Source organism: Muntiacus reevesi, chromosome 2, assembly GCF_963930625.1.
Source record: "Muntiacus reevesi chromosome 2, mMunRee1.1, whole genome shotgun sequence".
In the NCBI taxonomy this organism is placed as follows: Eukaryota; Metazoa; Chordata; class Mammalia; order Artiodactyla; family Cervidae; genus Muntiacus; species Muntiacus reevesi.
Window position 1 is genome coordinate 279,961,462 of NC_089250.1, and position 18,564 is coordinate 279,980,025.

The 18,564-nt window shown below is 42.5% G+C and overlaps 2 protein-coding genes across 2 annotated transcripts; both read left to right on the top strand.

Annotated features, from left to right (window-relative positions):
* The first annotated feature begins 102 nt into the window (after nucleotides 1–102).
* On the top strand, nucleotides 103–17,940 carry LOC136161795 (zinc finger protein 211-like). The gene is made up of 4 exons (XM_065926892.1): nucleotides 103–190; nucleotides 4,838–5,226; nucleotides 7,701–7,827; nucleotides 15,803–17,940. The coding sequence occupies exons 2-4, from the start codon at nucleotides 5,194–5,196 to the stop codon at nucleotides 17,425–17,427; spliced, it is 1,785 nt and encodes a 594-aa protein (XP_065782964.1). The 5' UTR covers nucleotides 103–190; nucleotides 4,838–5,193; the 3' UTR covers nucleotides 17,428–17,940.
* On the top strand, nucleotides 17,687–18,271 carry LOC136157721 (zinc finger protein 3-like). Its single transcript, XM_065919514.1, has one exon. It carries the CDS (start codon nucleotides 17,687–17,689, stop codon nucleotides 18,269–18,271), a length of 585 nt encoding a protein of 194 aa, XP_065775586.1.
* The last annotated feature ends 293 nt before the right edge of the window (nucleotides 18,272–18,564 follow it).

The following is an 18,564-nucleotide window of genomic DNA, read 5'->3' on the forward strand; positions in this document are numbered from 1 at the left end:
AATTTTCAAGGGCTCTACCTCGCTTTAGCGCAAGTTCTTCTGGGTAATGTAGTGCCAAGGCCTCAAGGAATGGCGCCACACTGGGAGCCTAAGGAGGAAAGCCAAGAAGCACTGGGAGGAGCGCTGGGAAATCACGTGTCGGGGGCCTCCGTCCTCATTAAAGACATGGGGAGTCGATGACGAAATAGGGGTGGGTGCTTCAGAGAATTTAAATCTTTAATGATACTGATCACTGAAGTGTAGGGATAATCTAGCTGACATCCTTTGGTAACTGGAAGTAAGAAAACATTATCTTATCGCTCTTGAAATGCATGCAGCCTGAAGTGCTCAAGTCATCTATAAATTATGGTCAGGGAAAAGAAAAAAGACTACAGGATTCTGACTGGGAATGTGGAAAGTTGATACTGGGCAGGCCTGCTACAGCTGAACAAGAGAGAAAAAACTTAGAAAAGGCTGTCTTGCCTGCATAGTCAGTGATGGTGTGCAACTAAGTGAGAAACAATGATGGATAATCAGGACACCCAAAATGGCTGTATTCTTCCTCTTTGTATATTTCCTGCCCCACCAGTCCGATTCACCTATACCCTACTCACCTGCCTGAACTTTCACTTAACAAGAAATCCTCATCTGTCAATACCTACCTTCTTGCTCTAGCCCCAGATAGTCCTTGTTTTTGTCATTAGATAGTAATTACTTCACATTGAGTTTCTCAGAGACTATGAGTGGCTTGCTTTTTCCCTGGTTTCCCTGTCAACTGATGAGCCAACCTCACCTCAATTCCCTCTAAAGCAAGTAACCTCCCTATCCTCCCCAGTTAAAAAAAAAGCCTACCGCCACATCCTGCCTGCTGTGTCTGACCACGGTGGTGTGTCTCTCCTGGACCTTGTGATGTCTTTGTCCTTGTCTCTGGGCTCTTTCTTTGGCATTCAGGCTGAGCGATTATTAATATGTTATCCCGACTCTAAGACTAGGCCCCTTTGTCTCTCACAGCTGATCAGTGGCTAAGACTCCATGCTCCCAATGCAGGGGGCCTGGGGTCAATCCCTGGTCAGGGAACTAGATCCCACATATTGCTACTAAGACCCTGTGCAGCCAAAATAAATAAAAATAAATACTTTTTTTAAAAATCTGGGTTTCATAGAGAAAGTAAGAGCATCAGAGAATTAAAAAATTTCACTGACATATAACTGCAATGGAACACTATATTTCTTTAAACTGTATAACATGATCTGATATTGGCTTCCCCGGTGGCTCATATGGTAAAGAATCTGCCTGCAATGCAAGAGACCCTGGTTCAATCCCTGAGCCAGGAAGATCTACTGGAGAAGGGAATGGCTACCCACTCCAGTATTCTTGCCTGGAGAATTCCATGGACAGAGGAGCCTGGCAGGTTACTGTCCTTCGGGTCACAAAGAGTTGAATACAACTGAGCGACTAAGTACCACATATACACTCCACTAACAAATTAAGTTTAGTTAACAGAGTTACAATTTTTTTCCCATGGTGAGAACTTTTAAGAACCACTCTCTTAGAAACTTCTGAATATACAGTATAGTTTTTGGACTTTCTTGGCGGTCCAGTGGTTAGGACTCTACACTTACACTACAGAGGATGAGGATTCTATCCTTTATCAAGGAACTAGATCCCACAAGTGACTCATCTAAATAAATAATTAATTAATTAAATATAAGATACAGTTTTGTTAATGAGTCATCATGCTGTGCATTACATTCAAAAATTCAATCATCTTTTAAGTAGAAATCTATCACTTCTCACACCCTTCACTTATTTTATCAATGAACCTCCCCCCTCTTTGGCAAGCATCAATTGTTAGTCTGTATCTGAGTTTGGTGTTGTTGATATTATTTTAAATATTCAAAATGTTAGAATAATCATACAGTACATATGTATATCTAATAATCATATTAGATCCTGGATCTAATAATGGGTTAGAACAGCTTGGGTCCACTCATATAAGGATTTTTTTTTAACATAGATATTTTTCAATAAATACAGATGACTATAGGATCTATACTTGGAAGAATCATAAATGCAAAGACTTCAGAATCAGAGAGCTGACTATGGAACTTTAGCATCCAATGATTTCAGTATAGGCAGGGACTCCTGGAACCAATCCTCTGTGGAGGCAGAGGGACAATTGAGAAAAATAATAAAAAGGAAGAGAGAAAGCAATTAGGAGTTTTAAAAATTATAAGGTGTTAGGCAGTTAGAATAGGAAACAGGAGTCCAAAATGGCGGTGGCTAAAAGACAAGGAAGGGAAAAGCCCCTGAAAATAGAACAAAGGAAGGTCAAGGGAAGGTCCGAGGACCGGAGTGAAGACCTCAGGTAGAAGAAACAGCACTCCTGCCTAAGCCCAATTTGCACAGGGCAGGCCCAGGGGAAGGAAAAGCACGTAAAAGGAGGATCCAAAGGGCTTTCTTTCTCCCTCTCCCCTGCACGCATGCGCCCCGCCCCCCCCCAAGCCCCCACCACCCCACCCTGCGCTGGCTGGCGTGCTCCTCCACTCTCTTCTTTGGGTTAGCTTGCCTTCACGCTTCGAGGATGGATTCTCCTGCTATCTTGTAAATAAAATAGAGCTGTAACACTGCTTTCTGTAAGAGCTATAACTCAGTCTGTTTGAGACCTGAGAGCTATAACACGGTCTGTCCAAGACCCGAGAGCGGTAATGCGTCGAGGGCTTTGATGTCCGTCGCTCCAAATCTTTGTTGTGATGAGACAGAACCGAGGAGCATACACTCACCTGACATAAGGTATTCAAATCACCCAGGAAGCCACAGAGTGTTATATGAAAATGGACTTCAGTTCAGTTGCTCAGTCGTATTTTATATAACTGGATATATGGACACCTATAGACTACTAGTTTACTCCATCCAAAAACAACACATAGTCTTCTCATGCTGAGATATATTGTTGTAGCCACGGGTTCCGGGAAATAAACTCACTCAGAAGGACAATGCAGATAGTGGAGTGCAGTTTATTATACCAGCGGGCCCACGGCAGAGTCTCTGGTTAGCCAAGGACCCTGACCAGTTTTTCTGCAAACCTTATATACCCTAAGTGCCCAAACCCACCTCCCCAAATTCCCTGAAACTAGTCTGAACAAAGGAAAAGAAAGATGCAATCAAAGTTAACCCATCATCCATATGCCTTAAGCCTAGGTAGTTAACAATGGACAATTATCAATAGACTTGTGGTCATACCCCAATAAGCATAATAGAATTTATGATTCTATTCAGTTACACAGATAATTAGGGTATTCTTTTAGGCAATAGAGAATCCCAAAATGCATCTTATGGATGAGGGACCTCGTGCATTCTGAGTTTTAAGACATTCCTTTCTTTTCATTAACAGACTGCTAGTGACCATATAACATCCAGCTGAACACTAGCAGGGGGGTACTTTTTCTGCCCCCTTCTGACGCCTATTGTAAGACCCAAACGTCAGGTCTCTGTTCCGGAGAGGAGCTCCCGCTATTTAATAAACCAGTCCAGCAGATGCAATATGCAAGAGGCTTTATTGTCGGTTTGCACAAGCCGGGCGACTCTAGTCTCCTCAGAGGCAGAGTCGCACCGTATAGCAGTGTAAGCTGACTTTTATAGGCAGAAGCCACATTGTTAGCACATCCAGTACAGTGAATGAGTAACATAAAAGTAACATAATGTGTATCACATGGGGTAATCTTATCTGTGAGTACAGGTGCTGGACGTCAGTTGGTTCTGGAAAACAGCAGGCTTGTTTGTGCAGTTATTGGGAAACCTATAGACGTTCCGTTTACATTTCTCTATCCTTATTTTGCAAACGGAAAATTCTGCGCAAGTGGAAAATTTACACAGGCCAGGGAATTTCATGGTGTTTTTCAGATTCTTTCACTATGTCAGAAGCTTTCTCTAGCTCCTTTATACTTTAATAAAATTTTATTACATAAAAGCTCTGAGCGATCCAGCCTCGTCTCTGGCCCCGGATTGAATTTGTCTCCTCCAGAGGCCAAGAATCGCAGCGTCTTATCGTTCAGCAACAACCTTTCACAGGGACCTGAGTGGCGACAGTAGGGCGACCAGGTCGGATTCCGCATGGTTATTCCCCACCAATGCCAAAGTCTAAGACCTTGTGCAGTATGAACAAAATCTCCACTTCCGCCTTTAGCCCCTCACCTCCCTCCCAGATCTCACTGCAGAGTTTCTGACCAGATCCACAGTCTCAACTGAAAGGTCACGCTGATCGCGGGCGGGAAGGCGCCCGCCAGAAAATGCTGACAGAGAAGCCCCCCCCCCCCCGGCCGCCGAAAGGTTTCAGGTAAGCCCGTTGCCAGGCCGACTGACAGGAACAGACATCCACCAATCAACAGCCCGTTGCCAGGCAGACTGACAGGGACAGACATCCACCAATCAACAGCCCGTTGCCAGGCAGACTGATGGACGCGAAGGCGCCAAGACTCCGGCCAATCAAAAAACCGACGCGGGACCTAGAGGTCCAATCAGCACCTTGGTCCCGCCACGTCCGTATCCGCCGGGGTATATAGGTATCGCCACCCCTCCCCGCAGATTGCAGACTCCCGTTTTCTTCTTGCTCGCGCCCGGGAGCTCTGCCCGGGAGCGATTGTCCATTAAAAGCCTTTGGCTACCCCGGCGCCCCATTTGTCTTGTCGCGGCGTTCTTACATCAACAACAATCAAATCTGTGCCTAACGACAAAAAAGCTACATGTTCTAATGGTTTTCCCTCTCCCTTAGGAAGGATGAATTCCTTTTCCAGCCCTAGAGGTCACTTCTCAACTCTCCTGGCAATTTAGCTTGGCTTTTTCTGCCCCAATGTTTCAGGTGTCGACCGTTCTTCCTTGAGGACTTAGAACTACATTACCCAGAAGTTTTGTGCTATGGAGGAGCGACGTTTATCCAATGAAAATACAGAAAGGGAGCGTTTCCGGGGAGGGGCTCCCGGTGTCTTCCTGGCGGACATTTTGATTGCTCTCAAGTCGGTGCAGCTGGACGGAAGGTCTGAGCGTGCGGTGTTGGGAGGCCTGTTACAAGCCGAGAGAGCGCAAGGGGCGTCTTCGAAGGCTCTGCATAGGGGACGGCGTAAGAGCTGGCGACACTGCCGCCTGCAGGTTGTGTCCGCGCCAAGTCCGACCTGACCAGTGGACGCTCGCCGCACCACTCTGTGGAAAGAAGCTCTGATGGCGGTGCCTGCCCTGAAGGACCCCGGTCAGGTAAGTGCAGTGAGTTCCGTGTTCTCCGCTGCCCGTTTACCCACCAGAACATAAACTCCCCAGGTGAGCAGGTTCCCGCTCATGTTGTTTGTGGCCTTAAAAAAAGTACAACTCAGAATTTGAGTTATGTTTTATTCCGTGGGGATTTTTAGAATTTCCAGCCCAAGATATATCTCAAGGAACCCTGGGAGGTGAAGGGAGAAGCTGTTGCAGGAAGGGGGACTCCCTCCAGGGCCTGAAAGTGGGCTCTGTCTAACACTGGGAAGTGGATTGTTCTAGGAGACACTTGTGCTGGCAGACAAGAGATTTTGTTGGGAAGGGACTCTGGGTCAGAGAGCAGTAGGGTAAGGGAACCCAGGGGAACTGCTCTGCCATGTGCATTGCAGTCTGGAGTTCTATGGTGAGGGGATTAGCTTTGGTTGTCTTTATCCAGTCATTCTGACTCAGAGTCCTTCCTGGTGGTGCAAACCTTGTTCAGCCAAGCTGGATGCCAGTGAGGAGGATTCTGGGAGGTGGTTGGACACCTGGTGTCACTTTTTTACATTTCCTGAACTCTCCCTGTTGGTGGTGGCTTATTGGTTCCAGTGTTCCTTACCAGGACCTCCTGTTGTAAAACAGCTCATGCAAATAGCTACTATGGTACCTGGCCAGGGTCGCCGGTTTCAGTGTTCTTCCCCTAACAAAGCCAACTTATATGTAAGTTTTGCAACAAAGGGCAGGTGTTTGAACATCCAAAGATTATTGTTAAGGAAAGTCAGATAACCCAAGTTAAGGAATTAAGCACTTTTCTGTGTATGGAAATATGTGAGTCTGGGCTCACTGAAATAATTTCTGTCTTGGCAATCTGAGCTCTAGTTGAAAAAAAACTTCCAGACACAAAGCATTTTAGACTAGAGCGAATTTATTGAGAACAAAGAGGAGAGGTAGAGAAGGGCGCTGCAAAGACAGAGGGTGGACTTCCTAACTGACCAGGGAGAGCCGCCAGGAGACTGTCAGGGCAGCGGGTGGCTCAAGGGCTTGCGGACTGTTTATAACCTCAATGAAAAGAAAATTCCTGTGGAGAGGGGTATGTTAGGTCATTAGTCAGGATTCTGTATGTTATGTCATATGGAGGCTGGAGCTGGCTAGTTAGGAACAGAACGGCTCATAACAAACATGACAATGGTTGCCCTCAAGCTTCGCTAATTTTGGAGATATTGTCCTATCCTCTCAGTATAGGGCTCCACAACTCCTTTGATATGCACCTCGGCTAGCTGTGGCAAGTATCCTGTGTTTTCATATCCTGAGTTTCTCGGGACTCAGCATAAGAGTGACTAGTCTGCTGGCTGCTAAATGGCAGGTATTCTCCTTCCTGAATTCCCTTAGGGCTCAGTGGCTCACACTAGAGGGCTGCAATCGCTGATCACTGTGACATCTTTTTTGTTTACCGATATGGCAGGAAATGTCCCATTTTTCACACTTTATCTCATGAGCCTGGCCCAGTGCAGTGAGGCCTTCAGGGGTGGTGTCTCTCTTTCTGACCACAGGTGTAATGTGGTGTGGGTGAGGCTTGGAGATGCAACTGAACCAGGAACATTGGGGAACCTGGAGTCCATCCTGTTTCTTCAAAAAACAAAGTTCGAGGCAGGCTGCACCTAGAGTGGCAGATGAGAGGTTGTACCTTTCTTCTTAGGGTGCTGGGAGTGCTGGAGAGTTTTGAGTAAAGGAAGCACATGATCTCTGGGCTTTTAAAAGTTCTCCAAGGCCTGTTCAGTGGAAGAAAAGTCTGTAGCTGTTGATGAGGACTTGAGCAATGAAGAGTGTGGCTTCTCAAAGCTCACAGCTGATAAAAGGTAGTACTGAGGATGGAGTCACACAGGAGATGTTAGCCAGTCAGCCTGAGGTTATCTGGCTCTGGTACCAGGCAGCTGCCCTGGCAAGTCCTGAGCCTCTGGAGCACTGCCCTGGTCACTTCGCTCTGTGGTCTGCATGTTCCCACAGATTCCCACAGCTGCAAAAGAACATTTAGTAAATGGAGGTTGTCCCAGTCCCTTACGTGCTCACACTCTCACGCACACATTTTCTGTACTTGAGGAGGGTCTTGGGGCTCTTAACCTGCCATTCTCCCAACACTTTGGGTTGGGGACCTTGGTAACCCTGTGCCTGAGGTGGTGAGTGCACACTGCTTCTATGGAGGAAGTATGGAACAGTGAAACCCATACCAGTATATCAAAGTGCTTTGAGGTGAGGCTAAGCTGGTTAAGGTAATTGTGGGTCTTTTTTTTCTGGTGGGAATAAACAACAGGGAAGAGCAGAATTTCAACTTGAAATTAAATGCCTGTGTGTTCCAGAGGCAACAGGAAGTTCAGATCAGGGGAGGGAGTTTTTCTTTCCCAGGTATCAGGAGAATCCATCAGGTTGGACAGTAGGGGAGATGTGTGAGAAGATGGAAGGTGTGAGACTGTTCATGATTTTATTTGTCCCTATTATACCAGAGCCGTGTGACCTTTGAGGATGTAGCTGTGTACTTCTCCCAGGAAGAATGGTGTCTTCTTGATGAGGCTCAGATACAACTGTACCTTGATGTCATGTTGGAGAACTTTGCACTTGTATGCATGCTGGGTAAGGCGCGCACTCCCTCCTCTATCCTCCTGAGCTAGACTCTGCCTTTCTTCTTTTCCCCAGGGACAGCTCTGTCTTTCTTACATGTGGACCATGGTCACCATGTATCTGACATTTATTTGTGCCTGTCTGTACAGAAGAGTGTTGTCACTGACATGGGCACTGCTAAACAGATGGTGAGCTATTCTTCCCACAACCTTTTCCAAGGTTCCAGTTTCCCTACATACATGCCTGCAGCGTTATTTTCTGTCTTTTGATGGTTACCATCTAATGGATGTGTAGTGGTATATCTTTATCATTTCCATTGTATTTCCATTATGGTCTGCTTATTGGCCATTTGTATATCTTTTTTTGTTGTTGTTCAAGCCACATTAACTTCTGGGATCTTAGTTCTCCGACCAGGGATTGAACCTGGGCCTATGACTGTGAATGTGTAGAGTCTCAACCACTCTAATGTCAGGGAATTCCTGTGTATATCTTTTAAAAATATCTATTCAGGTTCCTTTCCCATTTTTTTTCATCAGATTGGTTTTTTAGTTGTTGAGTTCTAGACTTCCTCCATATATTCTAGATATAAATTCCTTGTTGTACTCTGTGGTTGCCTTTTTACTATGATAATAGTTCCCTGTGATGTACAATAGATCAGTTTTTTCCTTTTTCCCTATACCTTTCTTGAGGTATAATTGACAGATGACATTAAGTTAAAAGTATGAAACAAACAAACAAGAATGTTCATTTTTTTGAGGTCCAGTATCTCGTTTATTATTTTGTTGCTTGTGCTTTTGTTGTCATAGACAAGAAATCATGCCCAAATTCAACATTTTGAAGCTTTTGCCCTTTGTACGACGTATCTTGGTAGATTTATAACTAAATATCACTTTCTTTCTCTCTTTTTTTGTACTAATGTACATGGTATTGAGTTTTAGCCTCAAATTTCAGTTTTTTGTGGGGCTGGTATGTAGATCAGTGATTGGTTTTTATAGTGTAACTTTGTATCCTGAAAACTTTGTTGTTCTTTAGTGAAAGCAGGCTTATTTAGAGATACACTCAGAATGTGGGCCATCTCAGAAGGGGAGAATGGCCTGTAATTACTTCTTAGTTCTAGGATATTTTTGGCAGGATGTCTATATTGGGGGTTTTTGATGTACCTGATCATGTCATCTGAGAGTGAAGACAATTTTCCTTCCTTCCCAATCAGTACACCTTTTCCTAATTAAACTAAAAAGCTTCTAAACAGCAAAAGAAACTATCAACAAAATCAAAGGATAACCTACCTAATGGGAGAAAATATTTGCAAGCCATATATTTAAAGGGTAAATATTCCCAAATATAAAAACTTATATAACTTGATACCAATCAATATACCTTTTGTATAAACTCCTCATCTCATTGTATTAGTTGTCTTCCAATAAAAATTTGAAAAGGAGTGGTAAGAGAGAACACCCTTCCTTCTTATTCATCTTAGTGGGAAAGCTAGTTTTTCTCTAATAAGCATAATGATAGCTAGAGGGTTTTATTGAGGTTATCAATTTGAAGTTTTTCCTCTAATTTAAGTTTACTAGTAGATGTATTTTTTTAATATATCATAAATGCAGGTTGGATTTTGTAAAGTCCTTTTTCTGCATCAGTTGATGAGATTGTGTTTTTAAGTATTGATAGGTATTATGTTAACTGACTTTCACATATTAAACCAGTTTCACTTGCTCAGTTGATCATGGTATATAATTCTTTTTATACAGTGTTTTAATCGATTTTTAAAAGTTGTTAAATTTTTTGTGTGTATGTTCATGAGAGATATTATTCTATAGTTTTCTTTTAATGTTTTTGGTTTGGTATTAAAGTAATACTGGTCTCACAGAATGAGTTGGGAGGTATCCGTTTGTTTCTGTCTTCTGAAAGAGATCGTAGATAATTGTATAATACATTCTCTCATTACATGTTTGGAAGAATTAAGCAGTGAAACACTCTGAGCCAGTTAGATTCTTTTTTGGGAGGTTATTAATTATTGACTCATTTTTTTCTTTATGGCCACAATGCATAGCATGGAGGATCTTAGGCCCTGACCAGGAATTGAATGCATGCCCCATGCAGTGGAAGCACAGAGCTTAACCATTGGAACCCCAGTGAGGCCCCTTGATTCTTTTTTTTTTTTTTTTTTTTGACTCATTTTCTTTAATTGACATGGACCTATTCAGATTATCTATTGTGTGGGTTTTGGTAGACTGTCTTTCAGGGAATTGATCCCTTGCATCTAGGTGATCAAATTCATGGGGTTAGAGATTGCTTGTATTTTTCATTATTATTCTTTTACTCTCCATGGTATCTACAGTTATGTTTTATTTTGAATTTTTTATGTTATTAATTTGTGTTCTCTGTTTTTATCTTCATGGGCCTGACTAGACTGCTGTGAACATACGAGTCTATCTCTTTTTGAATTATAATTTTTGGCTGGATATATGCCCAGGAATTAGATTGATGGATCATAATGGCAACATTACTTTTAACTTTTTGAGAAACATCTATACTGTTTTTCATAACGGCTACACCAACAGCATTTGTTATTTGTAGACTTTTATTTTTAATATGTGTGTATGTAAGTATTTATTTGGCTATTCTGGGTCTTAATTGGGATACCCGGGAGCTTTTAGGTGCTACATGCAAACTCTTATCTGGAGCTTGTGGAATCTTAATTCCCTGACCAGGGATGGAATCTGGGCCCCCTGCATTGGGAGCATGAAGGTTTCTTTTTTTTTTTTTTTTGGTAAGCAAGGGAGCATGGAGTCTTAGCCATTGGACCACCAGGGAAGCCCCTGTAGACTTCTTAATAAATGGCCATTCTGCCTGGTGTGAGGTGGTACCTCATTGTAGTTTTGATTTGCATTTCTTTCTTTAGTTTTTCTCTTTGCTTTTCAGTTTTGGAAGTTTCTACAAAGAGAACATCAAGCACAGAGATTCTTTCCTCAGCTGTGTCCAGTGTGTCAATAAGCCCATCATATTCATTCTTCATGTCTTTTGTAGTCTTTTGACTTCTAGAATTTTGAGTTCTTTCTTTGAATTTCCATTTCTCAAATGTCCAACTCTTTGCGACCCTGTGGACTGCAGCATGCAGCCAGACTTCCTGTCCATCACAAACTCCCAAGTCTACCAAACATTAGTTAGCATATATATCATACTTGTTTTGTATTTCCAGTCTGATAATTACAACATCCTTGTGATAGCTGATTCTGGTTTTGAAGTTTCCTTTGTTCATATTGCTTTTCGCCATTTAGTATGCTGTGTAATTTTTTGTTGATAACTGGCATGATGTATGGGGTAAAAGGAACCGCTATAAATAGGCCTTTATTCATGTGTTGGTAAGATGTGGAGAAGGGAAGCCTGCACAGTACTGGAAGCATTTATAGCATGTTTACTTATCAGTCTTTTAATAAGCTTGTGTGTCTGGACTATGAACTTCACAAGTTACTTTCAATTTATTTTCCTTCCATTAGGTGGGACAGCAATGTGTAGAGAGGGCTGGAATTGAGCACTTGATTTTCTTGTCAGTTGGGCTTCCCTGGTGACTCAGAGGTTAAAGCATCTGCCCCCAATGCAGGAGACTCGGATTTGAAACCTGGGTCAGGAAGATCCCCTGGAGAAGGAAGTGGCAACCCACTCCAGTATTCTTGCCTGGAGAATCCCATGGATGGAGGAACCTGGTGGGCTACAGTCCACGGGGTCACAAAGAGTCGGACACAACTGAGCGACTTCACTTTCTTTTCTTGTCAGTTAGCCTTATTAAGAAGAACAGAATGTTCTGGCTATTTTATTTGTCTGATCTTTATCATTTCCTTTTTCAGAATGCTTTGTCTATTTAATTTGGTTTTTTTTTTTTTTTGGTAGTTTATCAAGTTGTCAAGATAGATTTTGATTTTTATATATATGTATGTATATATATTCACTTATTTTTATTAGTTGGCGGCTAATTACTTTACGGTATTGTAGTGGTTTCTGCCGTACATTGACATGAATCAGCCCTGGGTTTACGTGACCCCCCTCCCGCCTCCCTCCCGATACTTCTTTTGCAACATAAGCATCCTTTGCTGTGAGTGTTCTCCTTCCTGCCCCTGCTGCATCCTGTAGTTGTAGCACGTGCTGTTTTGTTTCCATTAGTCTATTAAATATTCCCTGATTTCCCTTGTGATTATTTTCTTGAACCTGTTTATTTCCAGAAATTTGTAGATGTTTCAGTTTTCCATATGTTATGTTATGGATCTTCATTCTGTTGTGGTTAGAGAGGCTAGTTGGTATAAACTTTATCTAATTAGATCTATTGTTCCTATCCATTACTGAGAATAGAGTATTGAAGTTTCCAGATATTAGTGTAAAACTGTCTGTTTCTCCTTTTGATTGTTAGTTTTTGCTTCATGTATTTCGGTGATCTACCATTTGAGTGTGTGAATATTTATACTTATTGCCTCATGTTGCATTGAATCTTCTCAAAATTAATGTCCTTCATAGTCTTTTTAGATTTAAAATCTTTATTGTTTGGTATGATTTATAGCTACTCCTGTGTGCTTTTTGTTACTATTTGCATGAAATATCTTTATCTACATTTCAGTTTCAACTTGTGTTTTGTCAACAGCATACAGTTGTTGTTGTTGTTGTCTTGGATTGTGCCACAGAGCCTGTGAATTCTTCCTTCTGTGGCCAGGGATTGAACCCATGCCCTCAGCAGTGAAAGTGCAGAATCCTAACCACTGGACTGCCAGGGAGTTTGCTAGATCATTTTTTTAAATCTATTCTGCCAGTCTGTGTTTTGCTCTGAGAGGTTAATCTATTTACTCTAAAGCGGTTATTGATGAGAGGTATTTTTTTTCGTCTTGCTCTTTGTTTTCTATATACGCCTTGAAGCTTTGTCATTCCTTACTTTTTGTTATTTTCTCCTTTTGTATTTAGTTAATTTTTTTTTGTAGTGAAATATCTTAATTCCCTTTTCATTTTCTTTGTGTACATTATAAAACTTTTTTTTTTTGCTATTTACCATGGGGATTACATTTAATATCCTAAAGCTAGAGCATATTAATTTTAATTTATACCAGCTTACCATCAATAACATTAAAATTATTCTGGGAATTCCCTGGTGGTCCAGTGGTTAGGACTCTGCAGTCTCACTGCCATGGGCCTGGGTTCAGTCCATGGTCTGGAACTAAAGTACTGAGAGCCATGCTGGCAGGCCAAAAAAAAATTTTTTTTCTGCTTCTATACAGCTTTGTCTATATCATTTTACTCGTTAGTGTCTTTTCAGTTCAACTTGAAGGACTCCCTTTAGCATTTCTTGAACTTCCTCATCTTTTGTTTACCTGGGAATATGCTACTTTCTCCTTCATTTTTGAAGGAATCTTGGCTGGCAGGTTTTTTTCCTTCAGCCATCTCTGAGCATATCAGCCCACTGTCTTCTGGCCTTCCCAGGTTTCCCATGAGAAATCTGCTAGTGATATTGTTTGGGACCCTTTGTCTGTGATGAGTCACTTCTCACTGATTTCAAGATTCTCTGAGATTCTCTGAGTTTCAGCAGTTTGATTATAATATGCCACAATGTGGGTCTTCTTGTTTATTCTGCACAGACAATAAATGAATAATAAAAAAAAATCATAAAAGACAACCACTTCTTTGTATGCCTTGTGAGTTTTTGTTGTTGAAAACTGAACATTGGCATTTCATGGTTGTAAGTCTGGAGATACTGTGCTTGCCATTAACCAGGGTTTGCTGGGTGGGGGGTTCTCCTTGTTTTTGATGTTTTTAGGGTGTCTCTTTCCTGTATATTGACATGAGATGTAAACTGACAGGCCTCTCAGTGTGCTTTTCCTTGGGGGTGCACCATGACTTAAATTTCCACAATATAAGTGGTTGTCTTTTATGATTTTTTTTTTTTTAATTCATTTATTGTCTGTGCCAGGTCTTCATTGATACATAGGCTTTTCTCTAGTTGTTGTGAGCAAGGGCTGCGCTCTAGTAGTGCATGGGCTTCTCATTGCTGTGGCTTCTCTTGTTGCAGAGCACGGGCTCAAGGGTGTGTGGCCTTCAGTAATTGCGGCACGTGGGCTCAGTAGTTGCGGCTCCCAGGCTGTAGAGCACAGGCTCAGTAGTTGTGGCACATGCACATAGTTGCTCCACAGCATGTGGGATCTTCCCAGACAGGAGATTGAACCTGTGTCTCCTGCATTGACAGGCGGATTCTTCATCACTGAGCCACCAGGGAAGCCCAGTGTTTGCTCTTGATTGCCTTAGTCCTCAAATGTGTCACTCTCAAAAGGGAAAAAACAGAAAAATGAAGAGGAGGCGGTGAGACACGGGCTGGTAAAATCTTCAGCCAGAGGGAGAGGAGATTTATGTATCAGTGGTACCATTTACAGCAATGAGTGTCCACCTCTGTATTACTCACATGCATTCAGGAGCAGCAGCCAGCAGTCAGACTATATTAGATCACTGACATCTGGAGGACTAACTAGGTCCTTCCTTATTTTCCACACTGGCTCGTAAAAAGCATGTGCAGTCTGCTCTAAAAACATGTACACAGTAGCCCGCCATGGGACTTTGGGTTGGGGAATGGGCAGCTCCAGAGGCTGAGAACTGAATTTGACTGAAATAAATTTAACTTGGGAAACTGCAGATCTTCAATAGATTCGAGTTCCGAGAGCTACATTTATTGGATTCTTTCAGCACAGTTATTGTTAAGGCAAGGACATGGAATCCTAACTTTTTGTATTCCATCTGCTGCATATCCTTTCATCTGGTTGCATCAGAGCTTCTTTTTGCAGTATTTAAATATTGTCCCTTTTTGTGTGCTGAGTTCTTCTGGGCTGGTGTTGGCCACTCACCTGACCTGCTGTTCTATTAAGAGTTGTATCATTTGCCTTCCATGTAGTTGTTGAACTGAGAGTGGACAGTCCTTCATGCTTTGCAGGATGGACATGACTCTGGTCTCAGCACAAAGCACTTGCAGTTAGCCTGGCCAAGTTGAATGGCAGCTGGTATAGCTTAATGTCGGGTCTGTGTTCAAGTCATTCCAGGAACCTATCCTGTTTGACTAGTGCTTTTAGTGTGATTACCAGTGACCACAAGTCATCTTTATAGTCTTCTCTCCATTCTTGACACTACCAACTTGCAATTTCTTATACTTCTCATTATTTATTTATCCATTTATTTTATTTTTGGCTGGATCCTCATTGCTTTGCAAGGGCTTTCTCTAGTTGTGGCAAGTGGGGGCTACTCTTTGTTGTGGTACGCAGGCTTCTCGTTGTGGTAGCTTCTCTCATTGCAGAGCATGGGCTCTAGGCCTGCAAGTTTTAGTAATTGTAGCACACAGGCTCAGTAGCTGTGCATGGTATTAGTTGCTCCACAGCATGTGGAATCGTTGCAGACCCAGCCTCAAATCCATGTCCCCTCCATTGGCAGGTGGATCCTTACCCACTGTGCCACCAGGGAAGCCCTGCTTGTCATTCTCATTCTGACTCCAGCCTGGGATTAATTCCCTCCCACCTCTCTAAACTGTTTATCTCATTGGTCTTCACATTGTTTTCTCCAGAGTATTTTTCTGACACTGTTTATGTCCGGAAACAAGGGACTATCCCTTAATATTCCTTAAACACCAGGTACCTGTTCCAGTTAGATTTTCTGAGGCCTGGATGTACAGTTCTGCAGAGAAAAGGTCACCAGCTGTTGTGGTCTAGGCAGAAGCTATTGATAAAAGTGAACTATAGAAAAGGCCTTTCACCCTTTCTCCATACCCAATCCTTGCATCCTATGTTTGCTGAGACCTCATCTATTCTGTGACCTTAAAGCCCTGTAACATAGACCAGCTGCTTCCTCAGTCTGACCCTAACTCCATTTCCTGAACACAGTCTTGTGGACTCGTTCTTTCAAGTGTCAGATGTACAGTTGTGACGTTGTCATTTCCCTGTACTAAACTCAATATGGACTTCACTATTGTTTTCAGGTTCTTGGTCTGGAGCTGGGGATGAAGACACACCTTTTGAACAGAGCAAATCGGTAGGAGTGTCACAGATTGGGACTCCCAGGGCAGATTCGTCTGCTGAGAATGTCCAGCCCTGTAAGATATGCATCCTGGTCTTGAGAAACATTTTGCACTTGACTGAAGAGCAGGGAACAAATAGTGGACAGAAAGCATACTCATGTGGGACACATGGAAAACAGTTCTGTTTCACTGCAGACATTCAGCAGCACCAGAAGCAGCACACGAGAGAGAATCTTTTACAGTATATTAAGGGGAAACTCTCATTTTTGAAGAGCTGCACAATCCATGCATCAGGAAGTCTCTCCCCATACAGTGAGATTGGGAAGGAATTTGTGGCCAACATGGGAGTTCAGCCACAGACCAAAAACACCAGGAATCAACAAAACAACAGTGAGGAGTGTGAAGCTGTTTTTCACAGTGGAAAAAGTCATCAGAGCTGGGGAGAAGGCAAGAAAGCCTCCAACCACACAGACATACTTGTTCAAGATGAGAGAATCCTCACTAGTGAACGGTCTACTGAGTTCACAAGCGGCACTCACAAAAGTAACCATGTTCACCACCAGAAAGGTCACATTAGACAAAGGTCTTCCGAGTGCACTGAATGTGGGAAATCCTTTGGCCAAAGAAAGTATCTCAGGATTCATAGGCGAATCCACACTGGAGAAAGGCCTTATCAGTGCAAGGAATGTGATAAATCTTTTACCTATAAGAACCGTTTCATTGGACATCAGAGAATTCATACTGGAGAAAGGCCATATGAATGCACTCAATGTGGAAAATGTTTTACCCATCAATCCTCTTTCTATGTACATCAAAGAATTCACACTGGAGAAAGGCCTTATAAGTGCAATGAATGTGGGAAGTCTTTTATCAACAACTCCAATTTCCATAGACATCAGAGAATTCACAAAGGAGAAAGGCCTTATGCGTGTAATGTCTGTGGGAAATCTTTCATAACTCTGGCTGGCATCCGATATCATCAGAAAGTTCACAGCGGGGAAGTGCTGTATAAGGGCAGTGACTCTGGGACATCCTTTAATCAAATGCAGCAACTCAGTTCCAGTGGGAAAATCCACACTGGAGAAAAGCCTTATGAGTGCAGTGAATGTGGGAAATCTTTTACTGCTAGCTCTAGCCTTTGGTATCATCAGAGAATTCACAGTGGAGAAAGGCCTCATGAGTGCAGTGAATGTGGGAAATCTTTCATCGTTAGATTGAGCCTTCGCAATCATCAGAGAGTTCACACTGAAGAAAGGCCTTATAAGTGCAATGAATGTGGAAAATGTTTTACTAGCAGTTCGAGCCTTCTTCGTCATCAGAGAGTTCACAATGGAAAAAGGCCTTATGAGTGCAGTGAATGTGGGAAATCTTTTACTGCTAGCTATGGCCTTCGGTATCATCAGAGAGTTCACAGTGGAGAAAAACCTTATGAGTGCAGTGAATGTGGGAAATCTTTTACTGCTAGCTCTAGCCTTCGGTATCACCAGAGAGTTCACAGTGGAGAAAAACCTTATGAGTGCAGTAAATGTGGGAAATCTTTTACTGCTAGCTATGGCCTTCGGTATCATCAGAGAGTTCACCATTGAGAAAAACCTTATAAGTTCAGTGAATGTGGGAAATCTACTGCTAGCTCTGGCCTTCAGTATCATCAGAGTTCACAGTGGAGAAAGGACTTATGAGTGCAGTGAATGCAGGAAATCTTTTATTAATAAGTCCAGTCTTTTTGATCATCAGAGAATTCACACTGGAGAAAGGCCTTATAAGTGCAATGAATGTAGGAAGTCTTTTATCAACAACTCCAATTTCCATAGACATCAGAGAATTCATAAAGGAGAAAGGCCTTATATGTGTAATGTCTGTGGGAAATCTTTCATAACTCTGGCTGGCATCCGATATCATCAGAAAGTTCACAACGGGGAAGTGCTGTATAAGGGCAGTGACTCTGGGACATCCTTTAATCAAATGCAGCAACTCAGTTCCAGTGGGAAAATCCACACTGGAGAAAAGCCTTACGAGTGCAGTGAATGTGGGAAATCTTTTACTGCTAGCTCTAGCCTTTGGTATCATCAGAGAATTCACAGTGGAGAAAGGCCTCATGAGTGCAGTGAATGTGGGAAATCTTTCATCGTTAGATTGAGCCTTCGCAATCATCAGAGAGTTCACACTGAAGAAAGGCCTTGTAAATGCAATGAGTGTGGAAAATGTTTTACTAGCAGTTCGAGCCTTCTTCGTCATCAGAGAGTTCACAATGGAAAAAGGCCTTATGAGTGCAGTGAATGTGGGAAATCTTTTACTGCTACTTATGGCCTTCGGTATCATCAGAGAGTTCACAGTGGAGAAAAACCTTATAAGTTCAGTGAATGTGGGAAATCTACTGCTAGCTCTGGCCTTCAGTATCATCAGAGTTCACAGTGGAGAAAGAACTTATGAGTGCAGTGAATGCAGGAAATCTTTTATTAATAAGTCCAGTCTTTTTGATCATCAGAGAATTCACACTGGAGAAAGGCCTTTTGAGTGCAGTGAATGTGGGAAATTTTAATAGTGGATCCAGGTCTATTTGGTTATCAGAGAGTTCACACTGGAGAAGGGGACTTATGAATGCAGCTAATGAGGACAGCACTAATGTTGGAGTTGGGGGTGGGTAACAGCATGGGAGGGCACAAGTGCAGTCATCAGGCAGCAAATGGACTATTTCTAGGGAGGAATTTGAGGCACAGAGAGGC

Excerpts from the sequence above, each read along its gene's own strand:
- LOC136161795 (XM_065926892.1), top strand. The coding sequence starts at position 5,194 with ATGGCGGTGCCTGCCCTGAAGGACCCCGGTCAG. Across the intron at positions 5,227-7,700 it reads CCCTGAAGGACCCCGGTCAG|AGCCGTGTGACCTTTGAGGA; the intron begins GTAAGTGCAGTG and ends CTATTATACCAG. Across the intron at positions 7,828-15,802 it reads TGCACTTGTATGCATGCTGG|GTTCTTGGTCTGGAGCTGGG; the intron begins GTAAGGCGCGCA and ends TATTGTTTTCAG.
- LOC136157721 (XM_065919514.1), top strand. The coding sequence starts at position 17,687 with ATGTGTAATGTCTGTGGGAAATCTTTCATAACTCTGGCTGGCATCCGA.